Source organism: Nomascus leucogenys, chromosome 18, assembly GCF_006542625.1.
Source record: "Nomascus leucogenys isolate Asia chromosome 18, Asia_NLE_v1, whole genome shotgun sequence".
NCBI lineage: Eukaryota > Metazoa > Chordata > Mammalia > Primates > Hylobatidae > Nomascus > Nomascus leucogenys.
The window spans coordinates 11,458,752-11,485,077 of record NC_044398.1 but is presented as its reverse complement, the minus strand read 5'-3'; the positions used below and the strand labels follow the sequence as shown (position 1 = coordinate 11,485,077).

Sequence of the window (26,326 nt, the reverse complement as noted above, 5' to 3'; positions counted from 1 at the left end):
TGGTTATTTGTTTGGTTTTAAATTCTTGCAGGGTTTAAGAAAGGAATCTCAGTTACCAATCTATAAATTCTACAGCTCTCTGCAATGACTCAGAGCATTTGCATCCTCATCGACCTACGGAAAAATAAGATTTGTATAGTTGACGCTCTTTTCATATTGATTAAAAAGTGGTTTTCAATCTCAGGCCTATATTCCAATTTTTGGAAATGTTTATGCATATGCTGTATAAACTCTGCATATCTGCTCATAATCTCTTGAACAGATTTAAGTCATTTTGATCTCTACCATATTGTGCTAATTTTTTGCCATAATTGCCTTCCCCAACCCTATTCTTAGTATTGCAGTATCCAGGCTGAAGGAACGTCACAGAATACCAGCAGAAAAGAAGCCTTCAATCAATCATTGACATCCAATGAACAAACCAGTAGAGCTGATGATCTCATTGAGACGGTGAGAGCTTTTCCACTGTTTATTAAAGGATCTAGCAAATGGTGGACTTGGTATAATCCTCAATTACCTGCTATACATGCCTCCCAGCTAATTCTTTCCTGAAGAAAGTTATCCATTGTTTGGCTCAGAAATTCACAAAATAATTATATTTTTAAATTATTAAACATTTAATATGCATAAGTGTATACATTGAAACGTTTTATATATATTAATAGATATATTTAACCTGCATCATTAAGGAATACTTAAAGAGGATAATATGTGCACGAGAGACATATACATTTATGAAGCAATCATATAATTAAAAAATCGGGATATCGGGAGGCGGAGTTTACAGTGAGCCAAGATCGCGCCACTGCACTTCAGCCTGGGCGGCAGAGCGAGACTCCGTCTCAAAAAAAAAAAAAAAAAAAAAAAAAAATCGGGATATGATAATTTTAAGATTTATTGTTTAGAGGAATTTTAGATTTACAGCAAAAATTGAGAGGAAGGTACAGAGATTTCCCGTATACTCTGTACTCATGTACAGCCTCCCCATCCATCAATACCCTGCACCAGAGTGGTGTGTTGGTTAACACTGATAAACCTACATGACATTTTTGGGGATGCCAATAAAAATGGCATTTTGTTTTTAATTTCAAATTTCACTTATTCTTTGCTAGTATATAGGAAAGAGATTAACTTTTGTATATCAACCTTTCATCCCACAACCTTTCTATAAACGTTTACCAGTTCCAGGAGGTTTTTTTTTTTTTTGTCAGTTCTTTGGGATTTTCTACCTAGACAATTATGTCAACTGTGAACAGAGGCAGTTTTATTTCTTCTGTCCCAATCCCTATACCTTTTATTTTATTTTCTTGTCTTACTGAATTAGCTAGGAACTCCACCATATGTATTTTGCAGATGTTTATTAATAACAGAGAGAATATTTCTAGCCAAAACAGAATCCCTTCCTTTTTCTTCATAAGGCTGTTATTTGGCAAACTGACCATGACCTATTTAAAAGTGAAAAGGCCCCTATCGTTGAAACGTATTTTCAATAATAAGATGTACTATTAGTTCTGTGAGGTTTAATGGAATGAACGTTGGGTTCTAATTCAAGCTCCAATCACAATTTATTTATATCAGTCTGGACAAATCACTTAGTTTCTCTCTCACTTTTTCATCTGACAATCAAAAATATTAATCTTTACTAATGTGCTTCCTGTATAAATTAAATATGATGTACGTAAAGTTTCATAGTACTAATATAAGAAAGCGTACAGATGGAATATTCTTGACTTTCATATATGGATTCAATCAGGATAGCATCATGCCTCGTCTTTTATCTGCCCTTGTGCATTTGATATCAGCAAGTGATGGAGACGGGTAAATGAATTTTGCACAAACATAGTTAAGTCACTTGCATAAATAAGCTGGAATCATTATTCACTTGAGACCTAAGTCCTTGTAGGGGCAATAGTATACTTTGAGACTTATTTAGAAGGTAATTGGGCAAGTTGTCATCCAGAATACATTGGTGAGATGTAAGTTTTTCTTAGTCTAAATATAATGGCAAAGTAAAATTTGCTTGCTGGCTTATGGATTATTGAATCATACATTAAGTACTCAGAATAAAAATAATAATTTTACAGTTACTCTCTTTCTTTACATTTAGGTAATCGATAAACATTATTACATTTTTATGTTTAGCTATAGTAGAGTTTTAATGCAAAAAAGCAAAGGGAAGATTTGTACAATGCTAAAAATATTTCAAAATTAGTACATTAAAGAAAAATATAGGAAGTTTTGGTGATATTAATATGGATTTTATAAAACTTTGCTATGTGTTATTTTTTGTTACACAATATAATAAAATGAGACATGATCTTAAAAACATTGTAAAATTGGTTCTTTAAATACCATATGGTACAATCCTACTCGTAAGTTTAAGGCTTAAATTACTTGCTAGTTATAGGCACCCCCATCTTAAGGACCATATTAGCTTTTTATTTTTTTCAGAGTGTTCAGCTGAAAGGTATTTTACTTTCTTTAGTAAGTAAAGAATAACCCCTGAAAATTACTGTCTACAACAGCAAACTCCTGATTGAAAGCACAGTGAAGAAAATATTTCTCTCTCAGGTGGTGGCTCATAATCCTTCCGTCTGTATGACATTTCTGTTAAACAGGCCAAAGTTTTTGTGAATAACTTATCTACAGTATGTGAGAAAGTTTGGACATTGGGACTCCATCAGACATTCCTGTTAATGCTAATAATTGGAAGATGGCTTCTACCCATTGGAGGCGGGATCACTCGAGATCAACTCTCTCAACTTCTTCTTATGTTTGTGGGGACAGCGGCTGACATACTGGAATTCACAAGTGAGACCCTAGAAGAACAAAATGTGAGGTGAGCATTCCTTGCAACAAAAACACCTCGTTTTCAGGGTCAAGACCATGCACCTGTCTCTTTGTTCTGTGACTTGTATTTCACAGGAATAAGAATTTTTAGTATATGTTATATGCAGTGTTAGGATCAGAGAATTTGCTGCTATTTACATATTAGAAACCAGCACAGTCTTTATGTTTTTTAAGAAATACACAAAGGAGATTTCTTCTAGAGAAAGAGACACATAATATTCTCTGTGGGAGAGAACAGAAAAGCTCTGCATGTTTTCATGACTGCAGGTTACACAGAGTCATGGTTCTCTGAACACCTTCTGAAGTGGAATGTCCATCCCCAGCTCCTCTCTTCCATTCCCAAGTGTCAGAAGCATAGCCAATCATAAAATCCTCTCCTAGAACACAGCATAGCTACAGTTTAAGAGAGCACTGAAAGAAGACATGGAGAAGTCTCTCCCTATCCATTTGGGGATTTGCACTCTCTGGTGTAAATGGAGAATGGGGCAGATGAGGTTTTATTTTACTAAATTTTATTTTTAGTCAGTTTTGCTCTAAGTGCCCAAAGGCTTTCTGGTGTAGAGGCCTATAAATTAAAACTTATTGAGTTGGTACTTTTATTTTTGCCACAAGCAAATAAACTTAGAATCCATGATCACATCTGTTTACGGAGCGACTTTCTTACCATTAGGGATTTAAGTCTCAGTGCCTGAATATACTTTAAGCTTGGGTTGTTTTGCACTATGCCATAAAAATAAATTGGAATGAGGCTGGCTTTTAATGCTACAGTTTACTTTATGCTGTGCTTCTCAAACAACAAAACATAAAGCTCAACAAAATACACTAACTTACTAAGTAAATTCAATATCCCAATTATAGCACAAATTATATTTATAACCATGAGCTACCTTTACAAGATAATTTCCTGTTTCATCTATACTAATTTTTCTTATAGCTTATTAAGTTGACATATTCTTTTAAAAATCCAATCTAAATTGTTCAGAGTGTTGATTTTAGTTCTGTAGTTTTAATGTCTTAAGTGTGATCAGTGCTTTACATTGTAAAATGTATTTTCAAGTAGAATAAATGTTGTTACAAGAAAAACATCAAGAAATCATGACAGAGCATATAAAAGTGACAGGGACATCACAATAGAAAAATAATTAACTCCACCTATATAGAATAAACATGTACATGCAAAACATTTAGGGAGTTGGGAAGGAACATAGGATAGTAAAAGAGGTAGTAAGGAGGGATATGTTTTGTGGGGCCAGTCATAAAATTGTAAGAAATGCCTAACTCAGTTATCTTAATGGACTGTTAGAAGTCCCATCCAGAAGTGACACCAAGGAGCAATTTATAGATCTGTGTTTTCCAATAAAGTTTGAATATTAAATAATTACATGAATAAAGGTAGAATTACCCAGCAAAACAAACAAAAAACCCAAATGAACAAAAAAACCCAAATCTTGAAAATCATAAGGCATTTTTTCACTCACCCACTACTGATTGGTTATCTAATATGTGTCAAGCACCGAGCTAGGCAGAGATTGGGGAACTAATTGTGAGCAAGTATTAGTAAAAGGACACCCAGTCCTATCTCAATCAAGAACTGTTTCAATTCAGCAAGAATTTAGGGAGCACTTGATGTTTCAAGACACCATAAATACTCCCAATTTCTCTATCACCTACAAATTAATCTGAATGCTTTATAAATATGTATTTTTATACTTTTAAACTTGTATCATATCCCAGGAAAGCTGATGTTTAATGGAGCTCAGTAAATTATGTCATAGTTTTTAATGGCTAATGTTTTTAAAATTTGTTTTCAATTTTCATTGTCTCAGGTTGAAGTCATTTTCATTTTTAATACTAGCACATTGTGACGGTAGCCTTCTGTAATTCCCATTCAAGTCCTATGTGTCTCTATTTCTCAAATATCCACTCTCCCAAAACCCTCCCAAAGTCAAAGCCCGGGAAGAATATAAAATTTTTCTCTCTCCTGAAAATTAGTTTCCACGTTCTGATTTCCTATTTTGGTTCTCGCCTATACTGCAAGAATTGACACTGAGAATATCTATCTTTTCAAAGAAAGAGACCCTTAATCTTTTCCCACTGGGACATAAGCCTTCCCTTTTAGGCTCAAGAGGATAATCATGAAGAATAATGTTAATACATAAGTAAAAGATATTTATATCTAATAGAAGAAAGGATCACTTCATTGTAGTCTACTCAGCATTGCCTATTATTATGACATTTTACTTTTTCTGATGTTTTATTCCACAGTTTGGGCTGCTAGATTTAGGAGAAAGCCTACAATGATATCTATATCACAAAAATGTCTAAATCTCTTCCTTATTTTCTTCTTTTTTTATTATTATACTTTAAGTTTTAGGGTACATGTGCACAAGGTGCAGGTTAGTTACATATGTATACATGTGCCATGTTGGTGTGCTGCACCCATTAACTCATCATTTAACATTAGGTGTATCTCCTAATGCTATCCCCCCCCACCCCACAACAGGCCCCAGTGTGTGATGTTCCCCTTCCTGTGTCCATGTGTTCTCATTGTTCAATCCTCACCTATGAGTGAGATCATGTGGTGTTTGGTTTTTTGTCCTTGTGATAGTTTGCTGAGAATGATGGTTTCCAGATTCATCCATGTCCCTACAAAGGACATGAACTCATCATTTTTTATGGCTGCATAGTATTCCATGGTGTATATGTGCCACATTCTCTTAATCCAGTCTATCATTGTTGGACATTTGGGTTGGTTGCAAGTCTTATTTTCTAGCTAATATGTCAAATTCTATTTTTTATTAAATAAATTTCCTTCCTTTGGCTCACATTAAAGTTCATCTAAGTTTTGTTCATTTACATAGGTTTGTAAAGCTTCTGATTCTGCAATTTTTTCTTGACAGCTTTATGAAGTTATGGTTTAAATAACATAAAGTTCAACTGTAATTCTATAGTTTAATGATATTTAGTAATTATAGATTTGTTTATCCATAACCACAATCCAGGTTTAGAATATTCCCATCACTCCCAAAATATTCCCGCGGCTGTTTTCAGTCAGTCTTCACTCTTGACAGGCAACCACTGATATATTTTATGTCTCTGTGGATTTTTCTTTCCTAGAAATTTCATACAAATTGAATTATAAAATGTGTACTCTTTTATGTGTGGCTTTTTTATGTAACATAATGTTTCTGGGATTCATCCATGTTGTTTCATGTTTAGTTCCTCTTTAGTTGCTAGTGTTCCATTAAATGCATATACCACATTTTGTTTATCCATTCGGTAGTAGATGTACATGTGGATAACTTCCAGCTTTTGGATATTAAGAATGATGTTGCTAGGAGGATTAACTGACAGACTTTTGCCTGGCTATGTTTTCATTTCTCTTTGGTAGACACCTAAGAGTGGAATGGCTGGTTATATGTTAAGTATAGCTTTAATTTTTTAATAATCTGCTGAGATGTTTCTAAAGTAGCTGTATTAATTTATATTCCCACCAGCAATGTATGAGGATTCTATTTTCTCTGCATCCTTATCAACAATCCTTTTCCCTCTAGTTTTTTTTGTTATACCCTTCTGATGGATGTAGAGTGGTATCTCACCAGGACATTAATTTGCAGTTCTTTAACAACTAATGCTGCTGAGCATCTTTTCATGGGAATACTAGCTATTCATATATCTTCTTTAGTGATGTGTCTGTTTAAATTTTTCTTCATGTTTTACTGGATTGTCTTTTTATTATTGAGTTGTAAGAATTCTTTATATATCCTTGATACAAGTCCTTTATCAAATATCTAAATAGAAGTATTTCCTCCCTGTGTTCAGCTTGTTTTTTAATTTTTTAACCTTATCTTTTGAAAAACATGTTTTGAAAATTTTGAAGAAGTTCAAATCTATCAATATGTTCTTTCATATTTTTGGTGTCATATCTAGGAACTATTTTCCTAACCCTAAATGAGAAGTATAATTTCTTTTGTTTTCTTATTGATATGGTTTGGCTGTGCCCCCACCCAAATCTCACCTTGAATTGTAATTCCCACAATTCCCAGGTGTTGTGGGAGGAACCCGGTGGGAGGTGATTGAATTATGGGAGCACGTCTTTCCTGCACTGTTCTTGTGATAGTGAATGAGTCTCACAAGATCTGATGGTTTTAAAAATGGGAGTTTCCCTGCACAAGCTCTCTCTGCCTGCTGTCAGCCACGTAAGATGTGATTTGCTCCTCCTTGCCTTCCCCCATGATTGTGAGGGCTCCCCAGCCATGTGGAACTGTAAGTCCATTAAACTCTTTTTCCTGTATAAATTACCCAGTGTCGGGTATGTCTTTATCAGGAGCATGAAAATGGGCTAGTACACTTATGGAATGTTTTGGTTCTTACATTTATTTCTATTAACTGTTTTTACATAATTTTTGTGTACAGTGGGAGGTAAGGTTCCAAGTTTATTTTTTATTTCTGGCACTGCCCCATTCCAGCTGGGACTAATTTTCCCAATATCATTTGTTGAAAGGAGTCTTTCTTTATTATATTGCCTTAGCATCTTTGTCAAAAAAATCAATGGATCACAGATGTAAAGCTTTTTCTCTGGACTTTCTGTTGCGTTCCATTGTTTTATATGTTTGTCATTATACCAATACCACACTATCATGATTATGTAGCTATAGTGCATTTTGAAATTGGATATTGTAAGTCTTCCAAAATTGTTCTTTTAAAATTTGTTTTAGCTATTGTAGGTGCTTTGCATTTTTATGTAATTGTTATAATTCTCTTTTCAAGTTGTAAAAAAGGGTAAAAAATTTAAAAAAACTTACTATGCTCTTGGTAGAGAATAAATTTAATCTAAAGATCAATTTGGGAAGAATTGTCATCTTAACAATGTTAAATTTTCCAATCTGTGAACACGAAATATCTCATCCTTTGTTTAGATGTTCCTTAATTTCTCTCAGCAATGTTTTGTAATTTTCAGTGTGCAAGGCTCGTACTGCTTCTCTTAATTATTTCCTAAGTATTTTATTCTTTTTGATGCTCTTACTAGTGGAATTATTTTTTTAATTTTATTTTCACATTTTTCATTGCTATAATAGAAACACAGTTTACTAGGGCCGGGCGTGGTGGCTCACGCTTGTAATCCCAGCACTTTGGGAGGCCGAGGCGGGCGGATCATGAGGTCAGGAGATCGAGACCACGGTGAAACCCCGTCTCTACTAAAAAATACAAAAAATTAGCTGGGCGTGGTGGCGGGCGCCTGTAGTCCCAGCTACTCGGAGAGGCTGAGGCAGGAGAATGGCGTGAACCCAGGAGGCGGAGCTTGCAGTGAGCCGAGATTGCGCCACTGCACTCCAGCCTGGGCGACAGAGCGAGACTCCGTCTTGGAAAAAAAAAAAAAAAGAAACACAGTTTACTTCTGTATGATCTACTACCACAGCCATGCTTAACTTGCTAATTAGTTTGATCCCTTAAGTTTTCTTCTTACAGTATCATGCTGCTTGTGAACAGACTGTTTTGATTATTTCTAATCTGTATGCCTTTAATTTATTTTTTTGCCTTATTGCACTGACAAGAACTTCTTTCAATGTCAAATAGAAGTAGTAAGAGTAGATATTTCAATCTCAAAATATAAGCATTCTGTCTTGCTGTATTAAAGATGATATTAGTTGTGGGTTTTGTACAGATGCCCTTTACCACTTTGAAAAAATTCCCTTTTATTTCTAGATTATTGGGAATTATTTTTTGGTGGGTGTTAAATTTTGTTAAATCCTTTTCCTGCTTTTATTGACATAATTATATGTTGGTTGTCTTTTATTCTATTAGAACAATATATTACACTAATTAATTTTCGATATTAAACCAACCTTGGTTTCCTGAGATAAATTCTACTTCATTATAAGATATAATCTTTTTTTTTTTTTTTTTTATCTTTTGAGACAGTGTCTTGCCCTTTAGCCCAGGTCTAGGCACCACCCAGTGTGATCACCACTGCATTGACCTCCTGGGCGCAAGTGTTCCTCCTACCTCAGCCTCCCAAGCAGCTGGGACCACAGGCACATGCCCCTACCACCCCCAGCTAATTTATTTTATTTTTTTGTAGAGATAGGATCTCCCTATGTTTCCCAGTCTGCTCTTGAACTCCTGGTCTCAGTCCCCTTGCCTAAGCCTCTCAAAGTGCTAGGATTATAGGTAAGAGCCACTGTGCCCAGTCTGTAATATTTTTTACATGTTATTGGATTCAGTTTGCTAACATTTGTTTATGAGTCATATTGATCTGTAGTATTATTTTCTAATGATATCTTTTTCTGTCTTTGGTAATGCTGACTTCATCAAATACCTCAAGAAGTATTCCTTCTCTATTTTCTGAAAGATTTTACATAGGTTTGCTCTTATTTCTTCTTTAAATATTTTATAGAATTCACCTAGGGAGCCGTCTGGACCAAGGTTATTTTGTGGGAAGATTTTTTAAATTATCAATTTAATTTTATTACTTTTTATAGGTCTATTTAGATATTCTATTTCTTCTTAAATCAGTTTTAGTTACATTTTCCTTTCTAGGAATTTTTCTCTTTTATCTAAGTTGTAGATTTTTGTCATAAAGTTGTCCATAATATTCACTATACATGTGTTAATTTCTGTGGAGTGAGTTGTGGTACCCTCTTTTTTCATTCTTGAGTTTAGCAATTTCTGCCTTCTCTCTTGTTTTTGTAGGGGGCGAGGGGAGAGGCTGATGTTTACTTTTTTGGTTTGATCAGGTTTATTGATTTTGTTGATATTTAAACATAACCAATCTTTGGTTTTATTGATTTTCTCTATTGTTATTCTCTTTTCCACCTCATTAGTTTCTGTTCTGATGTTTAATTTTTCCTTCCTTATGCTTGCTTTGGATTTAATTTGCTCTTCTTTTTTTTTCTAATTTCTTCAGATGGAAACTTTGATTACTGACCTTTCATATTTTCTATTATATTTGAGACCTTTCATCTCCTCTATTATAGACATCTGAAGTATGAATTTTCCTGTAAGCACTGCTTTGCCTGCATCCCATAAATTTGATATGTCTTTTTTTGTTACTTAATGCAGTTCAAAATATTTTCCAATTTCTTCTGTCATTTTTTTTTGACATGGGTTGTTTAGAAATTGGCTGTTTAACTTCTAAATATATGGGGACCCCTTAGACTTTTTTCTGTTGTTTTCTGCTTTAATTCTATTTTCATCTGAGGATCTACTTTAAATTGTTTCAGTTTTTTAAATTTATGGAGATTTACTTTATGGTCTATTATATGGCCTATCTGGAGATCCATGTGTACTTGAGAAGAATGTGTCTTTACTTGATGTTGGGTGGAGTGTTCTATAAAATGCTAGTTACATCACCTTTGTTGACAGTGTTGTTCAAGTCTCCTGTATCCTTACTGATTTTGTGTCTAGTTGTTCTATTGATTCCTGAAAGTAGAACACTGAAATCTTTCATTCTAATTGTTGAAATGTCTGTTTCTCTTTTAAATACTGTCAGTTTTTGCTTCATATATTTTGGGACTCTGTATGTAGGTGTGCAAAACTGAATTGTTAACATCTTTCCAATGTAGTAATATTTTATCATGAATGATCACTTTTTCTTTCGTAATATTTCTTTTCTGAAAGTCAATTTTGTCTCCTACAAATATAGGCACTTCAGCTTTCTTATGTTGGCATAGAGATATCTGTTTTTATTCTTTTACTTTCAAATTATATGTATATATGTATCTACATTCTGTCCCTTATAAACAGCTTATAGTTGGATCTTGCATTTCCCTCCCCAGTTAAGTACAGTTTTTGTCTTTTAATTTAAGTGTATATTAGTTTACTAGGGCTATTATAGCAAAATACCACAAACATGGTGGCTTAAAACAACAGAAATTTCTTCTCTCACAGCTCCAGTTGCTAGGAATCCAAAATCAAGATGCTGGTTCCTATTGGAGGCTCTGAAGAAGAATCTGCTTCATGCTTCTCTCCTAGTTTCTCTTGGCAGCTAGAAACTCTTGGTGTCCCTTTGTTTGTTGATATATCACTCCAATTTCTCCCTCTTTCTTCACATGGCATTCACCCCAGTGTGTCTGTCTATGTCTCCAAATTTTCCTTTTCTTATAAGGACACTGGTCATCGGATTAGGGCTCACCCTAATCCGTATGACCTCATCTTAATTTGATTAATCTGCAAAGACCCTATTTCTAAATAAGGTCACAATCTGAGACTTGGGTAGACATGGAATTTTAAGGGACACTATTCAAGCTGGTACACTGTGTTTAGACCATTAATATTTAATGTAATTATTGATATGGTTAGATTTATAGCTGTCATTTTGCTATTTGTTTTTCTCTATTTCTCACATCCTTTTTATTTTTGTGTTACTCCTTTACTGTTTTGGTTTTTTTGGTGGCGGTAGTTATACGAGCATTTTTAAGTCAATGATGTTAATTTCTCCATATATTTTTGAATTATTTTGTTAGTGGATGCTCTAGGGGTTACAATATACATTTTAAAATTTCACACTCTATTATAGGGTAAAACTAACTTAATTCTGATAAAGCCTAACAGTATGGCTCCATTTGGTCACAGCACTCTTGCCCCACTTGCTCCATTACTGATAACTCTGTTTCCTCCTCTTCCTTTTTGCTATTATTTTTATATATATATTATATCTTTGTATGTTATAAATCAAATAATCCAGTGTTATAATTATTGTTCTATATAATCTTTTAAGGTTTTAAAAAGCTATTAGAAAATATCTGTATGACTGTATATTTATATGTTCTTTTAATTTCCCATACATTTATCATTTTCATGCACTTCATTTCTCCATGTGGATTTCAGTTACTATGTGGTGTAATTTCCTTTCAACCTGAAAGACTTTATTTAGTGTTTCTCCTAAGGCAAATCTGTAGTAAAAAATACTCCAAGTTTTTTTTTTTTTTTTTAATCTGGAAATGTTCTTATTTTGCCTTCATGTTTAAAGGATAGTTTTGCTATATAAAGAATTCTTGGTTGACAGGTTTTTTCATATATATATAATTTGAGGAAAAACATAGTTTACAGGTGTAAGAAGATCAACAAAGCCATATAATAAGTAAAAACAAAGATCCACCATTTTACATATATATATATATATACACACACACACATATATATAATTTCACTGTCTACTGGCCTTCATTGTTTCTGACCAGAGTTAGCCATTATAGTTGACCTTTGAACAACAGGAGTTTGAACTGTGTGGGTTGATCTATATGCAGATTTTTAAAAAACAAAACTTACATTGGGTGTGCCTGCCTCTCTGGCCTCTCCTTTCACCTCCTCCACCTCTTTCACCTCTTCCACTCCAGAGATAGCAAGACCAACAAGCCTCTCCTCTTCTTTCTCCTTCTCAACCAACTCAATGTGAAGATAATGAGGATGCAGACCTTTATGATGATTCACTTCCACTAATGAATAGTAAATACATTTTTCTTCCTTATGATTTTCTAAATAACATTTTCTTTTCTGTAGCTTACTTTATTATAAAAATATAGTGTGTAATACATATACAAAATATGTGTTAATTGACTATGTTATTGATACAACTTTCAGTCAGCAGTACACTATTAGTAGTTAAGTTTCGGAAAAGTCAAAATTATACACAGATTTTTCAACTGTGTGTGGGGAGGTCAGTTCCCCTAACTAACCCCCACTTTGCTCGAAGATCAACTGTACTTATTTGTTGTTACTCTGTACATGATGACTCGATTTTCTCTTGATGTTTTAAAGATTTTCTTTTCCTCTTTGGCTTTTAGTAGTTTGAGATGTGTCTAAGTGTGGATCTTTGCTTTTACTTATTCTAGGGCTTTGTTGATCTTCTTACACCTGTAAATTATGTTTTTTCCTCAAAATTTTCATTCATTATTTCTCTAAATATTTTCTCCTCTCTTTTCTATCTTTCTTCTTCTGGGTCTCCTGTTAAAAATATATATGACTGACTGTGTTCCAGAGGTCGCTGAAGCTCTGCTGTTCTTTCTTTAATCTTTTTTTACTCTGTGTCTTTCAGATTAGATTTCTATTGATCTATCTTCTAGATCACTGATTATTTTTTCTCCATCTCAAATCCAGATGTAGAGTCCAATTGTAGAGTTCATCTATTCAATTTTTCACTTTGGTTTGCATATTTTCAATTCTAGAGTTTCTATTTAATCATTTTCATAGTTTCTGTACCTTTATTTACTCACTTGTTGAGTCATTGCCATGAGACTTTTCTTTAACCAATCAAACTTAGTTTTCTTTCACTCTTTAAACATATTTATAATAGTTGCTTTGAAATATTTTTCTGCTAAATCCAATATCTGGACCTCAGTAGATAGAGACAGTTTCTACTGACCTGTTTTCCTTCTTGATTGTAAGTTAGATATTTCTGGATTTTTTCTTTAATATATCACATACTTCCTTTGTTGAGAACTGGGCATTTTGGATAATGTATTATAACAATGTGTTATCTTCAGGCTCCCCTACCACTGCCACCACCTGAGGCTTCTCCTTTTGTTGCATCTGTTTTCTTAATTGGAGGAATGTATCTCTCCTTGGGTTGTAGTCACTGATGTCTCAGATTTTGTAAAAATTCCTAGTTTTATTTTTAGTTCGACGTCTTAGTGGTCACACCTATAGCTATGTAGTTTTTGGTCAGTCAATAACTTGGGCAGATTGGAATCAAATACTGTGCGCCCTTATGACTTCTGCTCTTTCATGATCTGTGCATGGAGCGGATAGCACATTTAGAGTTCAAGATGTTTTCATGTCTGCCTCAGCTTTTGATTCCCACTGGGCCCTCTTTTGCCTTCCCTGAACATGCCTGGAGTTTCTCAGTCAGCCAAGCCTACAGGAGTACTCATCTAGCCCTTCTATAGCTCTCATTTTAAGAATCTCTCTATTAAATTTAAAGTTAGTTCATTACTCACTCCAACTGGGATTGCAGTCTCAAAGTAGCAAGCTACAGATTTTTAAAATATTTCTAATCAAGTTTGTTACTTCTATTGACCACACCGCTGAGTGAGATTTCATACGCTGTCACTGGTAAAATTACCACTTTAACTGATCAATATGGTCTTACCATTCCCACAACTTTAATCAACTTAGAGAGGGTTTTTTTTTTTTTTTTTTTTTTTTTTTTTTTGCTGACTATAGGTCCCTAATTTATCTTTCCGTACAGCATTTACGTTAAGAAACTTGATATCATAAATTCTGTTTCTGCCCCTTTGAAATGTAAATTTCCCAGCCTCTTGCCAGTTTGCAAACCAACAATATCTTTCTCAAGGACCTGGGAGCCATCTATTTAAAATGCAGTCTTAAAGAAAAATGGAGCCCCTATCTCCCAGCCTGTGAGAGGGTAGGATCCTAACTTTGAAAAGTGCCAATTACCAAACACAAGTGGCCTAATCAAATTGACCAACCTCCATCCTAACAGTCTCCAATACTTTTCCAGTAGGTCACCCTAGTTCTTGAAAACTCTGCTACTTTTTGTTTTAGCAGAGTTGAGTTTAATCTTTCTCCTGTATTGCAATAGTCTTGAATAAATTCTTCCTCATCTGTTTAACTCCATTCAGTACAATTAAAAAAAAATAGCCAAGCTGGGGATAGGGGAATGAATATCTGTGGGTAAGAATGCTTCAGATTCCCACTGTTCTTACCTGAAGCTTGGCCAGCTTTTCATGACTAAATGTTACTCAATTTGTTGTTTAACTTTGGTTGATTTTCAGAGCCCTGATCATTGTTTTCGACAATTTTTGACAATTTTTTTAGTATTATACATGTTTGTTGGAGAAAGGATTTGCTGACCTTTTCATTTCACTACAGCCACCTTCCAACATTTTCACAATTCAGGATTTCAACATCATTGCCACGGAGAGTTCCCTGGCCATTTACACCTTTGGAGATCACTTTGTGCAGTCTTTTTTCCCCCCAACATATTAATAGATCATGTTTTAAAAAGAGTTCTATTCTCACAGCATTACTAACATTTCCCTGTGAATACTTGACCATACAAAGGAGACTCTTCTTATGTTTACATTGTGTTTTATTTTTATTTTGCAGAGTTGAGGCTAATCTCTCTTTCACCTGGAAGAAATGGTGAAATATTTCTTCCAGGATAGGTTAACACTTCATTTTTTAGTTCCTTTCTATTATTTTTTCCTTTTCTGATGGTATTTGTCATTTAAAAAAAAAAAACTAGATGAATTCTATCCACTGATTCACTGATTCTGTCTTTTCTACAGGAATATTTACACTTCCAAAAAGAAATAGCTAAGCAAATTGGCAAAATATGACTTTTTATTTTTATTTTTAACCACCAGATTGAGTGTGCTGATATACCAAATGCCAGTCTTTTATCTTACCAGTTTTTCAAATGGAAAAGTGATACTAATATCAATAATTAAACTTCCCAAGATTTTTTTGTCTCTCTCTGAATCAAGTTCATTGTCTACTTACATGCTTCTCAGTTGATATTTGTGAAGGCAGATTATACACATGGGACAGTGGTGAATAAATCCACCCAAAATTCCTTTGCAGATCTTGAGTGTTTGCCATTAATCTCCATGATTTATTTACATTCTAACATTTAACCTTCCTGAGAATTTTTACTGTCTGATCTAATAATTCATATTTGCCTGCTTTAAAAATTTTCTGACCTACTTTTCCAAAATTGTGTTTGATAATTTCACTAGTATATTTTTCAACACCCACATTCTTCCGTATTTCGTGTGTGCATAGATAATATATGCATATGCAAAAAATATGCATTTATTATTGTATGGTTAAAGTTGGATTTATGTAGGGCTAGGGTTAGTATATCATTTATATCATTTATCCCTATTCTGTAGGATGAAGAATGATATACAAAGATTTTAAAAAGCATGTTGACATACTAGTAAAATTACTACTGCTACAATTATGTAATGTTTATTTATGACTTGTGTGCTAAGAAGTCTTAAATGCTTTAATTTAGTAAGTTATTTTGCATTTATATTCACACTATGAGGTGAATTTTTTTATTATCCCAATTTTATGAGCAAAGACATGTCAGGCAAGGAAAATAAAGAAAGTCTCAAGATGACATGAAACCAAAAATAACTAATTTGTAGCGATCTATCATAATAGCTTGTGTCACATGCTGTTCTAAAAGCTTTATATGTTTAACATGTTTAAATAATATACTTAATAAAATTATTATATAATCCGATAATTATTATTATTGTCTTCCTCATAATGTAAATGGGTAAACTAAAGCATACAGATGTTAAACTACTTATGCATATTCAATAACTAATAACTGATCAATCTGGAATTAGAGTCTCACATCCTATTTATTTAGTGAGAGTTGGAGCTGGTGTTAGAATTCTGGTCACTTGGCACCAAAGCCCCCTGCTTTGCCACTGCTTTCTACTGCCTTGCAGGCAAATCACACACAGTTTTTGGTAGAATTATTGAAGTTTGGGATTAGATGAAACTTCAAAAGATCTTGTGAAAAATTTATTTTGCATCTATTGAAAAAAACCGTGCGAAAATATCCTCAACAACTTTTTCTGCAGGCTCTGTTGGAAAAATTGCGCTAATAGAAGACATACTAACCCCAAGTGGCAGCTTGTTCTATTTTGAGGTAATATTATTAGAAACTACTTTCCTCTATTGTGATGAAATTTGAATTCTCACAGGTGCAACTGAAATCCTTTGAGCCTGAATTGGCCATCTCAAGTCAAAAGAAATGTTTCATTCCTTTTCCACATTATAATCCTTAAACATATGAAATAAAACTTCTAAGGAATTATCTCTAGTTTTCAGTTTCTTGAACTATCTCACATAGATCATGACTCTGAATGCTTTATCATTCTGGTTCTTCTGCTTTGGTACAAGAAACTTTATAAATGTTTCTCCTAATATATGAAGCACCACACATAATATTTCAGGTATGTTCTGAACATTGTAGAATAGAGCAGACCTAAAAGTTTCCGTTTCATTCATGGAAATAATATAATGTAATGGCCAAAGGAGTAAATGCTGCAATCAGCTGTCTAGTTTTGATTTTTGCTCTCAACACTCATAACTACATTATTTTGGACAAATTTCCTCAACTCTCTTTTACCTCCTTGATAAAATAGAGATAACAATTGTGTCTACTTTGTTGAGATGGTATGAGGATTAAGTGTGATCATAGAGTTAAGCATTTAGAAAACTGCCTGGCATGGATGTCTGAAATCAGAAACTGTCCATAACATTATCTAAAAATTCAGGCACTTATTGAAGATCTGTTGTGTATAGACATTGACTGTGTAAAGAGGGAAAAGTTACAGTCTGCATTCCCAAGGCCTTTCCACTTAAAATTTTAGACTTTATATTTCTTGTGAAGCAACCTATGATTTTATTTGATTTTGGTAAATCAAAAATCATGTCATACTGTGAACTCAAAATTAGATAATAATAAGGGAAAATCTTTGAGCCCTTTTTTACAGCTGCTGCTGTGAAATGCTATCTCTTCTATCCAATTCTGTTCTAATCTAGGTCATCCAGTTACTTCTTTTGGAATCCTGATTGTGTCTTCCAGGGTACTGGTTTTCTATCCATGCTCCATGCCATATGTGCATATGAGAAGCCTTCCATCAATGTCAACCAAGTCATGATAAAATGTGAAGTAGAAAAGAATCAAAAGCACAGCCTTCAACAACCCCTTGGAGAGTCCCCCTGTGGGGAGCCATTTACACAGGAATCCACCTAACAATATTCACACCTGGAATATTTCTTAATTTTGTTAATGAGGACACTATGGGAGACTTTTTCAGAAACCTTGTTTGAATCTGAATGTCTGTCATCAATTTACATAACATTACCTGCTTGGTAATCCGAACTATATTTTTTAAGAGGAGGAACTAAATTTAGTTGAGTGCAATTTTTCTCAGAGGACCCGTGCTGATGCTTCGTAACAACTGTGTTCTTCTAAAAGGGCTCTCAGAAATCTTTTAAAGGGTCATTTATATAATCTAACTAGTGATTAATAGTAAATGTGCCTTTTGTACCTTAAGACATATTTCTGCTTCATTTTGAAAGTTGAGACTTTATTTTTTTATCACCAACCTTGTCTCCACCATTAACTGCCAAGACAGATAATGATGGTTTAGAAATATCATTTACAGATTCTCTCAGAGTTTCGAGATTTAATTTTTGTATTTAATGCCTCTACACTTGAAGCATTTAAAGATATCCCTTACAATCACCTCATTTCTTTTGGTTTCAATTACTCCTCCTTGATGCTTTTCAGACCTCTTCAATCTGAAAATCTCTTGATGGAAGATGGAAACAAAATCTATTATTATGCCACCAAGCTCAAATGGATGACTTCCTTTCTATCTTTGCTAAAAATAAATGTGACCCTGTTTAATATCCTTTGCATTTCTGTAACCTCTGTTCTTTCTGATTTTAGCCTTCATGACCATTTTCCTAGGTCTAGGACATTTGTATATTTGTCTGAGTATGGACCCTTCTTTTGTGCATTTAACCATTCCTTCCACAAATATATGTTGATCTCCTTACCTTTTTCCTATCTAATGACAATTTTCTTTCAATGTTGAGTTTTTAATCTTTGAGCATCATTTAGCTCTTTTGAAATGTCTTTTCAATTATTAATCCCCCCACTGACATTCCTTGAAATCAGCCATTTGGATATCCATGTCAATATCTATATTTTCTCCCCTATCATTTTTCTCCCATAATGTTTCCATAATTTTGTAAAACTAAAGACAGCAATATGGGACCAAGAGGCTTTGTCATAATTCATGCATATGTTGGGCTTTAAGTCTCAGATTATTTATTTTTCACTTCTTCATTATTCCACTATTATCATGTAAGGATTTTTTTCATTGATTTATTAAATCACCAAGACATTTTGGCCACAAGAGGTTTATTAGGAATATACTAAAAAAATGGGCTGAGAAGACTTTTCTCTTTTGCATGTGATCATACTTTTTATTACAAATCTAACATTTTGTCTGTATTCTAGGAATAGCCCTGCACTAGTCTATGCCATCCTTGTTATATGGACTTGGAGCATGCTGCAGTTTCCACTTGACCTGGCAGGTAAGTATCCTGATGTTTGTGCAAAGAAACAGAAAATTACACCTCTTGATTATAAACTGTGCTAAAACTAAGAAGGCAAGTGAAAGGATTATCATGTCTGTATCCCAATGTTAGTTCTAGTTCAGCTTAGAAGGAAAGTAGATTGAAACTTAGTAAGCCAAGAAGAGTGGATCCACTGTGGTACATGGTGAGCTTAAGATAGTAGAGCAGATAATTGCACAGTGTTATATTTACTTCAAACAGCAGTTCCATCAGTTATGATTTATAAGACCTCCTGTAAACCAGGTAGTACATCTGTGTCTCAGCTTTCTTTCATACATGAAATAGGGATGATAATCATAGTCACTAGGGTTGAAGATTCTTGTCATGACTCAGTAATATACAGTTTGCTTAGAAAGTTGCTGCCATAGAAGTTTTATCGCTTATTATTTGTAAGAAGTAATTTTCATTCGTTGTTCAGACCCATGTATTAGAACTTCAGAAGGCATAGGAGCAGTTAAAATTGTCCTCATTGGAAGTCCTTGGAATCCTATTGGTCTTACTTTAATAAAAAACATAAACCCCTAAGATTTTGGAAGAAGTAATCTGTTTCCCAGTCATTTTATACTAGCAATAATCTAAGGCTGCATTGTCCAACAGGGGACCCACCAACCACACATGGCTCTTTAAATTGAAATTAATTAAAAATTTAAAACATTAAAAGTCCAATTCCTCAGTCATACTAGCCACCTTTCAAGTGCTCAGTTGCCACAAATGGCTACCATATTGGACAGCAGTAATGTGGAACACTTTTACAATCACAGAAAGTTCAATTGAGCAGTGTTCATCTGGAGTCATCTGAAAACTTCTTGGAACCCTAGAATTTTGATTTGAGAATTCTCCTGGATGTCACTTTACTCCAAAGAAATTCTAGAAATTAATAATTATGTTTTCCTTAGCCTGACTTGTTTATTTATTATGCCTTAATTGCTGGCCTCAGGATTAGAATTAATCCTTAGGACAGAGATATTTAACTTTTTCTCTGTCTTTTTTGGTTCACTTTTGTAGGCTCAGAGGTCTGAGGCCATTTTAAACATAGCATCCACTTTTTGGAATTATTAATGATTTGGAATAGATGGAAAAACTTGCTGTGGTTTTTAAGAAATACCAAAAATGGAATCACTGATTAATAATTACAAACAAATATATGCTAACACACACACACACACACACACACACACACACACACAGATTTTGTCATAATGTGCTCTGGAAGATATGCTATACTCATTGGTCAAGCTGGTGTCCACTTACAGAATATTAGGTGCCATCACATTAGATATTGAATTAACACCTTTAGAAGGTCCTTTGGGAGCCGTTTCCTGGCCCTCATTTCTTAGGAAAGGCTACCATTGATATAACCTTGGTTTCTCTTTTGTCTTTCACTCTGCCAATCCTCACTCTCCCATATCTTGTGGTTTATTGCCTTGCTAAGCAAATTTGTATTTAAGAAAGACATTTTGTAAACTTTCAGGGGTGATAATGTTATGCAGCTGTTTGAAAAACAAAGACCAAATGTTACTTCTGACTAAATCATCATTGTATTTTCCAACAAATAGTACATTATGTTTATCCATATCAAAGCAGCTTCATAATATTTGCAGGCTCCAGTAGACGAAGGCATTCTTTGTTTGAAAACTCCAAATGGAAGGCTTCATTATTATAAAAGGATTATTTTCTGCCCTTGACCCTGAATTAAATTTACATTTGAGAAATTAAGACAAAAGGTTCTTCTGTTGATTGGACCTCCTTTTGTTTAACTGGAAAATCAGTAATTATATCCAGTCATTATTGTAAACTGTGAAACAAAGCACAAGGAATTAGGACAAAATAAAATAACAATGGCATTTATTCAGGCTTTTTCCCTCCATCATTTGAAAAATGTGTTTAATATGAATTAAGTTTGAATTTGAATATAACACTTGAATTTTCACAGCACAATTTGCACACGTGCTTGAGTATGTAAACGAACAAACAGGCAGATCCTAAAAAGAGTATATATGGAACGATCAGAGCCACGTACACTTTGCTCCGTTTCTCAAGCTTATCAATCAAGCAAATCATTAGTGATCCTAAGGGGAAGATTGAGGGAAAAAGTGGACAGAAGGCAGGGCTGTTATTCTAATGGAAACAAAATGAGCCAACGAATAGGGACCCCTCTCCTCACTGATATGATTGTTATCCCAGTTTTCAAAGGAAGAAACTGTGGCCCAGGAAGGCTTAGTGATCCCACCAGCAACTCACTGCTAGAAAATGCGGCAGTCGTGCTTCCTGACTTGAGGCCTTGAGCGTGCAACTGTGAGGCTTCTTACACTGTGGACCCTAGGATCACAATGGTGGCTTCCTTCATTTTTTATTCCCCCCATGGTGCAGCCTCAGCCTCACAAGGAGCTTGGGCTATAAGCACTCGTGACCATGACTGGCTCCTAGAATCTATTTAATTGTGCTTTGCCCAGGGTGAGAACTAGATGATCTTACATTTTCTATGTGGATGCGAGTCACAGGGCAGGGTGCTTTCACTTGTTCCACCCAGAATTAAATTACTGGATCATTCCATTTGATTTCCATTTTGTAATTAAATCACAGAATTATTACTAGCACAATCCCCATTGTTAATGACTTGTCTCGATGTCATTGTCTTTTATGTCTACACTTCCAAGAGAGATAGTAACTAGTCTGTCTTGTGTTTTCAGTACAGAACGTTGTGTGCCCTGTGTCTGTGACAGAGAGGGGATTCCCCGGCCTGTTCTTTTGCCAGTACAGTGCCGATCTGTGGAACATCGGAATCAGCGTCTTCATACAAGATGGCCCCTTCCTTGTCGTGCGTCTCATGCTGATGACCTATTTCAAAGTGATCAATCAGATGCTGGTGTTCTTTGCCGCGAAGAACTTCCTCGTGGTGGTGTTGCAACTCTACCGCTTGGTGGTGCTGGCATTGGCAGTCCGTGCTTCGTTGAGAAGTCAGTCAGAAGGCCCTAAAGGAGAACATGGTTGCCGGGGTCAGACGTCTGAGAGTGGGCCCTCTCGGCGGGACTGGCAGAACGAGTCTAAGGAGGGCCTGGCTATCCCTTTGCGAGACTCCCCAGTCACCTCCGACGACTCCCACCACACCCCTTAGTTATTGATTGACAGTGGGCTGCGGCTAGAACCTGACATCCCTGGTTCTTCTTATAGGGAGGATCCTTTTTCTCCCCCAACCTTGGCATATAATAATTTTCAAAAGAACAACATAAAAAGGTGATCTTAAACCAAAGCTGAGGAGTTTTCTTTTTTTCAACTGAATAGAAGGAACTTTGATTAGTGACTATTGCTACAACTTCTGTGTGATGGTGTCAGATGTTACAGTTGTTCAACGACTAAGTGATTTGTTTGTCTTGAACTGTTTGAAAAGCTATGGAAGGGGTTACAGTGACATGCCCTCGAAAGATTTGGTGCAGACCAACTGTCGCGGCTGTTACCTGAAAATAGAGAAGCTTTGAACTTTGGCTCCATTGTCAGACTATTTCGTCTGATCTTTTCTGCAATGTCCCTCTGACATCAAAAAATGTACATTCAGTGAATGCAGAACAAATGAAGGGAAAAGTGCCTTTAAAATTACCTCACTGTGGGCTGGAAGCAGCGAAAATCTCTGCCCAGTTTCCGTATCATAGAAAGCCCTATTCATCGCTGCACAGGCCTTCCCAGGAAAATCATTTTTCTGGGTTGAGGTTGTATTCTGCCATGGCGCATATGCTCTTACAGAAATTTTATTGCTTTTGGCTTGGGTGCTACAAAATTCACAGCAAGCCATTTTGGTTACATATCTACTGGTTGCAAGGCAGGAAATATTGGTGAAATGCTAGCAAAGTCACAATTTCTACTCTTAACATGATTTGCAGTGTTCGTCAGTATTTTTCTGAACCCTACTTTACCATTTTCTATATTGCCAAGTTGAATCATGTGGGCTGATGCAGGGAAGCTCTGAAGCAGTGAATAAAGGTGTTTCGGGCCCTGTAAGTGTTTCCATGGTTTCTGGTGTCTGCCAGCAGTAGCGAACAAAGCTGCAGCTTCTCTGAACCGCCACTACTGGAGGCGGCCTTTGGTCTCAGGCAACATGGTGATGGAGGGTTGCATCAGCTCCACCCACAGCCAACAGCCCTTGTTGAGTGATGGGAGTCGGAATGTGCTACCCCGTTGTGGGAATCAGGCAATTCGCTTTATTTTCTTGCATTAAGACTTCATTTTCCCAGTATTGAAATAGCCATACTTTTCCTTTACATACCTCTATACTTTCCAGATGGAGGTGATTCAGAACCTTTTAAAGTGATTTTTGCCTTTAAAGATACAGTGTGAAAATTTGCTGGGGTGTATAGCAGTAATTATATGAAGCAAGCAGTTCCAAAACTGTTCTTTTAGGTTCAAAACCTAATTCCCCTGGATTAGTATACTCGAGAATTCAAAGGGACATTTAAGGTGGGGTATGCCCTTAATTTGGTACGACTTATTGACAACCAATTGGGACAATTTTATCTGTAACTCTCTGGGTGACATGATACCTATTCGAAACATTTTATACAAACTTTTATAGACAAATTCTGTTTTTATACAGAGTCATGCATATTTTCTCATAAATGGCTTCTTCAGCTCCATTGTTATATGTTTGTATTTCTTTCTTCCTTGCGCTTCTAATTTTAACAATATAATGACGATAAAATGACACATGGAACTAATGGAATACATTTATGATTTTCCATAATAATTTTATGAAAGTTAAGATCAAGAAATTATATTTATATGAAGTAAATCACTTGACAACTTTTAAGGGCATGTTATTTAAAGTGCTCAGCAGTTGAAAGCAAAATAATAACTGCTATTTATAAAAATGCCTCAGCAGAATCTGTTTTTATGTTGACTGCTTTATGTTGAATATTTTCTTCCACAACATGTATGTGCTGCTTATTATTGCAGATTTGTTCATGGCATACTTTTCATGTTTTAATTTTTTTCTTCCAGCAAAACAAACACTGAGGCCCTAAAAATAGATAAAGTATAAAGTAGTACGGCTGTTGCAAGGATATTTTTAAATGCTTTCAAATCTGAGACTTGGCTTGGCTTCGTGAATGAGTTTCTAGTGTTTAAATTAAAGTATTTTGTAATTAGCACTCCTCGTGGGCTTGAGAAATAAAAAGCCTGTCCAAAGTCTAGCTTTATTTAGAGGGTCAGGAAGTCAAAGAGCACCCAGGACCATCTTGGCAATTAATAGTGGCAAAAATAGACCCAGCTTCTGCAAGGTTTTCCAGGAAAATCTGCTTGGGGCAGCATTTGTTAACCTAGCTGCCAGTACTCCCACTCTCTTAGACTGGCTGTTTTTATAATAAAAAAAAAATCTGCATTTGCTTAGTTTATTTGAAAAAAAGCTCTAAACCTAGGTTATATATTAGCCATTCCTAAGACTCCTGATTAAATATTACAAATTTGTTCAATTCATTGTTGTTTTTAGTGTAGACTGCTAAATACTGTAATGTTTCAAAACATCCAAGTGTTTGTTATAAAGTGGCTAGAACATCAATTACCTCCCATGTGTGGACATCCTGGGACTTGTTTACATTTTATTTGTAATAAGATAACTGACTCACAACACCTGTATAATGTGATGCAAGCCATCCTCTCTATCATAACCCCTCCCTGCAACACACAGCAGGTCAATCGCCAACCCCTGAAGAAAATGGCTTATTTGAGGTTGTTGGTGCTGTTGGTATTATTGCCATAGTTGTTATTTAATTGCTTGATTAAAGCTCAATCAATGTCCTTCCTAAAAACATGTCATTCCACTTGTGAAAGAAAACACAATGTGCATGTTTCAATGATACTGTGCGGAAACACACCTCATGATCATCTTGTGGGTTTCCTTTGCCCTTACTGGATGACTCTCAGAGGACATGACTTGACACAGTAACATTAGTAAACTGTCTTTATCTTTGATTATTCTTTTAATTTTTATTTGAGCTGTTTCAATAGCATAATGAAATAAAATTTTGAATTGGCCAATAACATGTTTTGTAATCTTCCAGTGAAGAGTCGGATACAAATTTACTCTTGGCTCTGTTGTAGTTCCACTAACAAATAGCACTTCAGATCTTATAGAACCATATAGATATGGCCAAGGAATATCAGGATTCACTATTATAATGCTAATTGTTAACTCATTATTTAATTGAACATTTTCAAAGCTCTGGAAAGGCTTTGTAGGTGCACATGCTTTAAGATTTCTATCCATCTTTCAGAGTTGAATGTGAGAATGTTTGACATTTAATTCTTGATAATTCTTAACCAACTTTTCCTGTTAAAAGAGAGAAAGAATTGCAAATGCCAGGCGTCTGTCCACTTTAGCCCTCCTCCAATGCTAAGAAAGGGATGGTGATGTATACTACAGAGACGCAAATGAAAAACCAAACAGTCTTGAATTACAAGAAAAAAAGGGATTTTTTTTTTTCTAATTTCAGACTTGGCTTTTTACTTAGTGGACATTCTGATTTTTTCTCAGAAACATCTGATTTGGGGTTAAACTAGGCAGCTGGAGGATGTTTACAGCTTTGAGGCTTCAAATAAGTTTCCATATGCAGGGAGTAACTTTAAACAATGTTTGAATAATTAACTGCTACAGTCTTATATTTTATGTGTATCTATTTCATCCTTTGACTCTTTCTTACTAGAATACCATCTAAGAATATTTTCTCCACAGTATTTATATTTATACTATTTTGCTATGAGTGGCCTTTGTATTTTTTTATATGCATTAAATAGTGTGTGCACAACTTTATCTTAATGTGGATTTTTTCTGGCTTTTCATGTCTTTGTTCTCTACTGCAATTCATTTCCTTTATGGTTCTTAAGCTCTGGTTTAAAAAATAAAACCGATCTATTTAGAATATGATTAAAGTGGCATTTCAAACCAGTGAGGAAAGGCTGACCAATTTTACAAATGATGTTGGGAAATTTTGCAATCCATCTGGAAAAAATAAAGTTAGATTTTTATCTCCTGCAATATATAGAAATAAATTCCAGATGGATTAAAGATGTAAATGTAAAATGAAAACTATAAATATTAGAAGAAAATATGCAGTCTGTCTTTAGCCTGTGGGGGATGGGAAAGATCTTCTGAAACAAGACATAAAACCCAGAAGCTACAGAAGAATTGACAGATTTTTCCTACGTGAAAGCTTAAAGTTTCTCAATGGCAAAAGCTATCATAAATACATAACTTTTATTTTCTTTTCTGGAGAAAGGAGTCAGAGAAATCAGACAAGAGAAATGAGAGGTATAGAAATTGGAAAGAAGGAGCCAAATTTATCATTTA

At 34.8% G+C, this 26,326-nt stretch overlaps 1 protein-coding gene across 1 annotated transcript in view; it reads left to right on the top strand.

The window, feature by feature from the left end:
* The window catches only part of TMEM26 (transmembrane protein 26), a 47,388-nt gene extending 21,607 nt beyond the window's left edge, over positions 1–25,781 (top strand). Inside the window, exons 3-6 of the mRNA XM_003258147.3 lie at positions 337–450; positions 2,619–2,839; positions 18,875–18,951; positions 21,684–25,781. Of these exons, the coding sequence (XP_003258195.2) occupies positions 337–450; positions 2,619–2,839; positions 18,875–18,951; positions 21,684–22,108 (837 nt within the window). The 3' untranslated portion in view covers positions 22,109–25,781. The remainder of the gene's footprint in view (positions 1–336; positions 451–2,618; positions 2,840–18,874; positions 18,952–21,683) is intronic.
* The last annotated feature ends 545 nt before the right edge of the window (positions 25,782–26,326 follow it).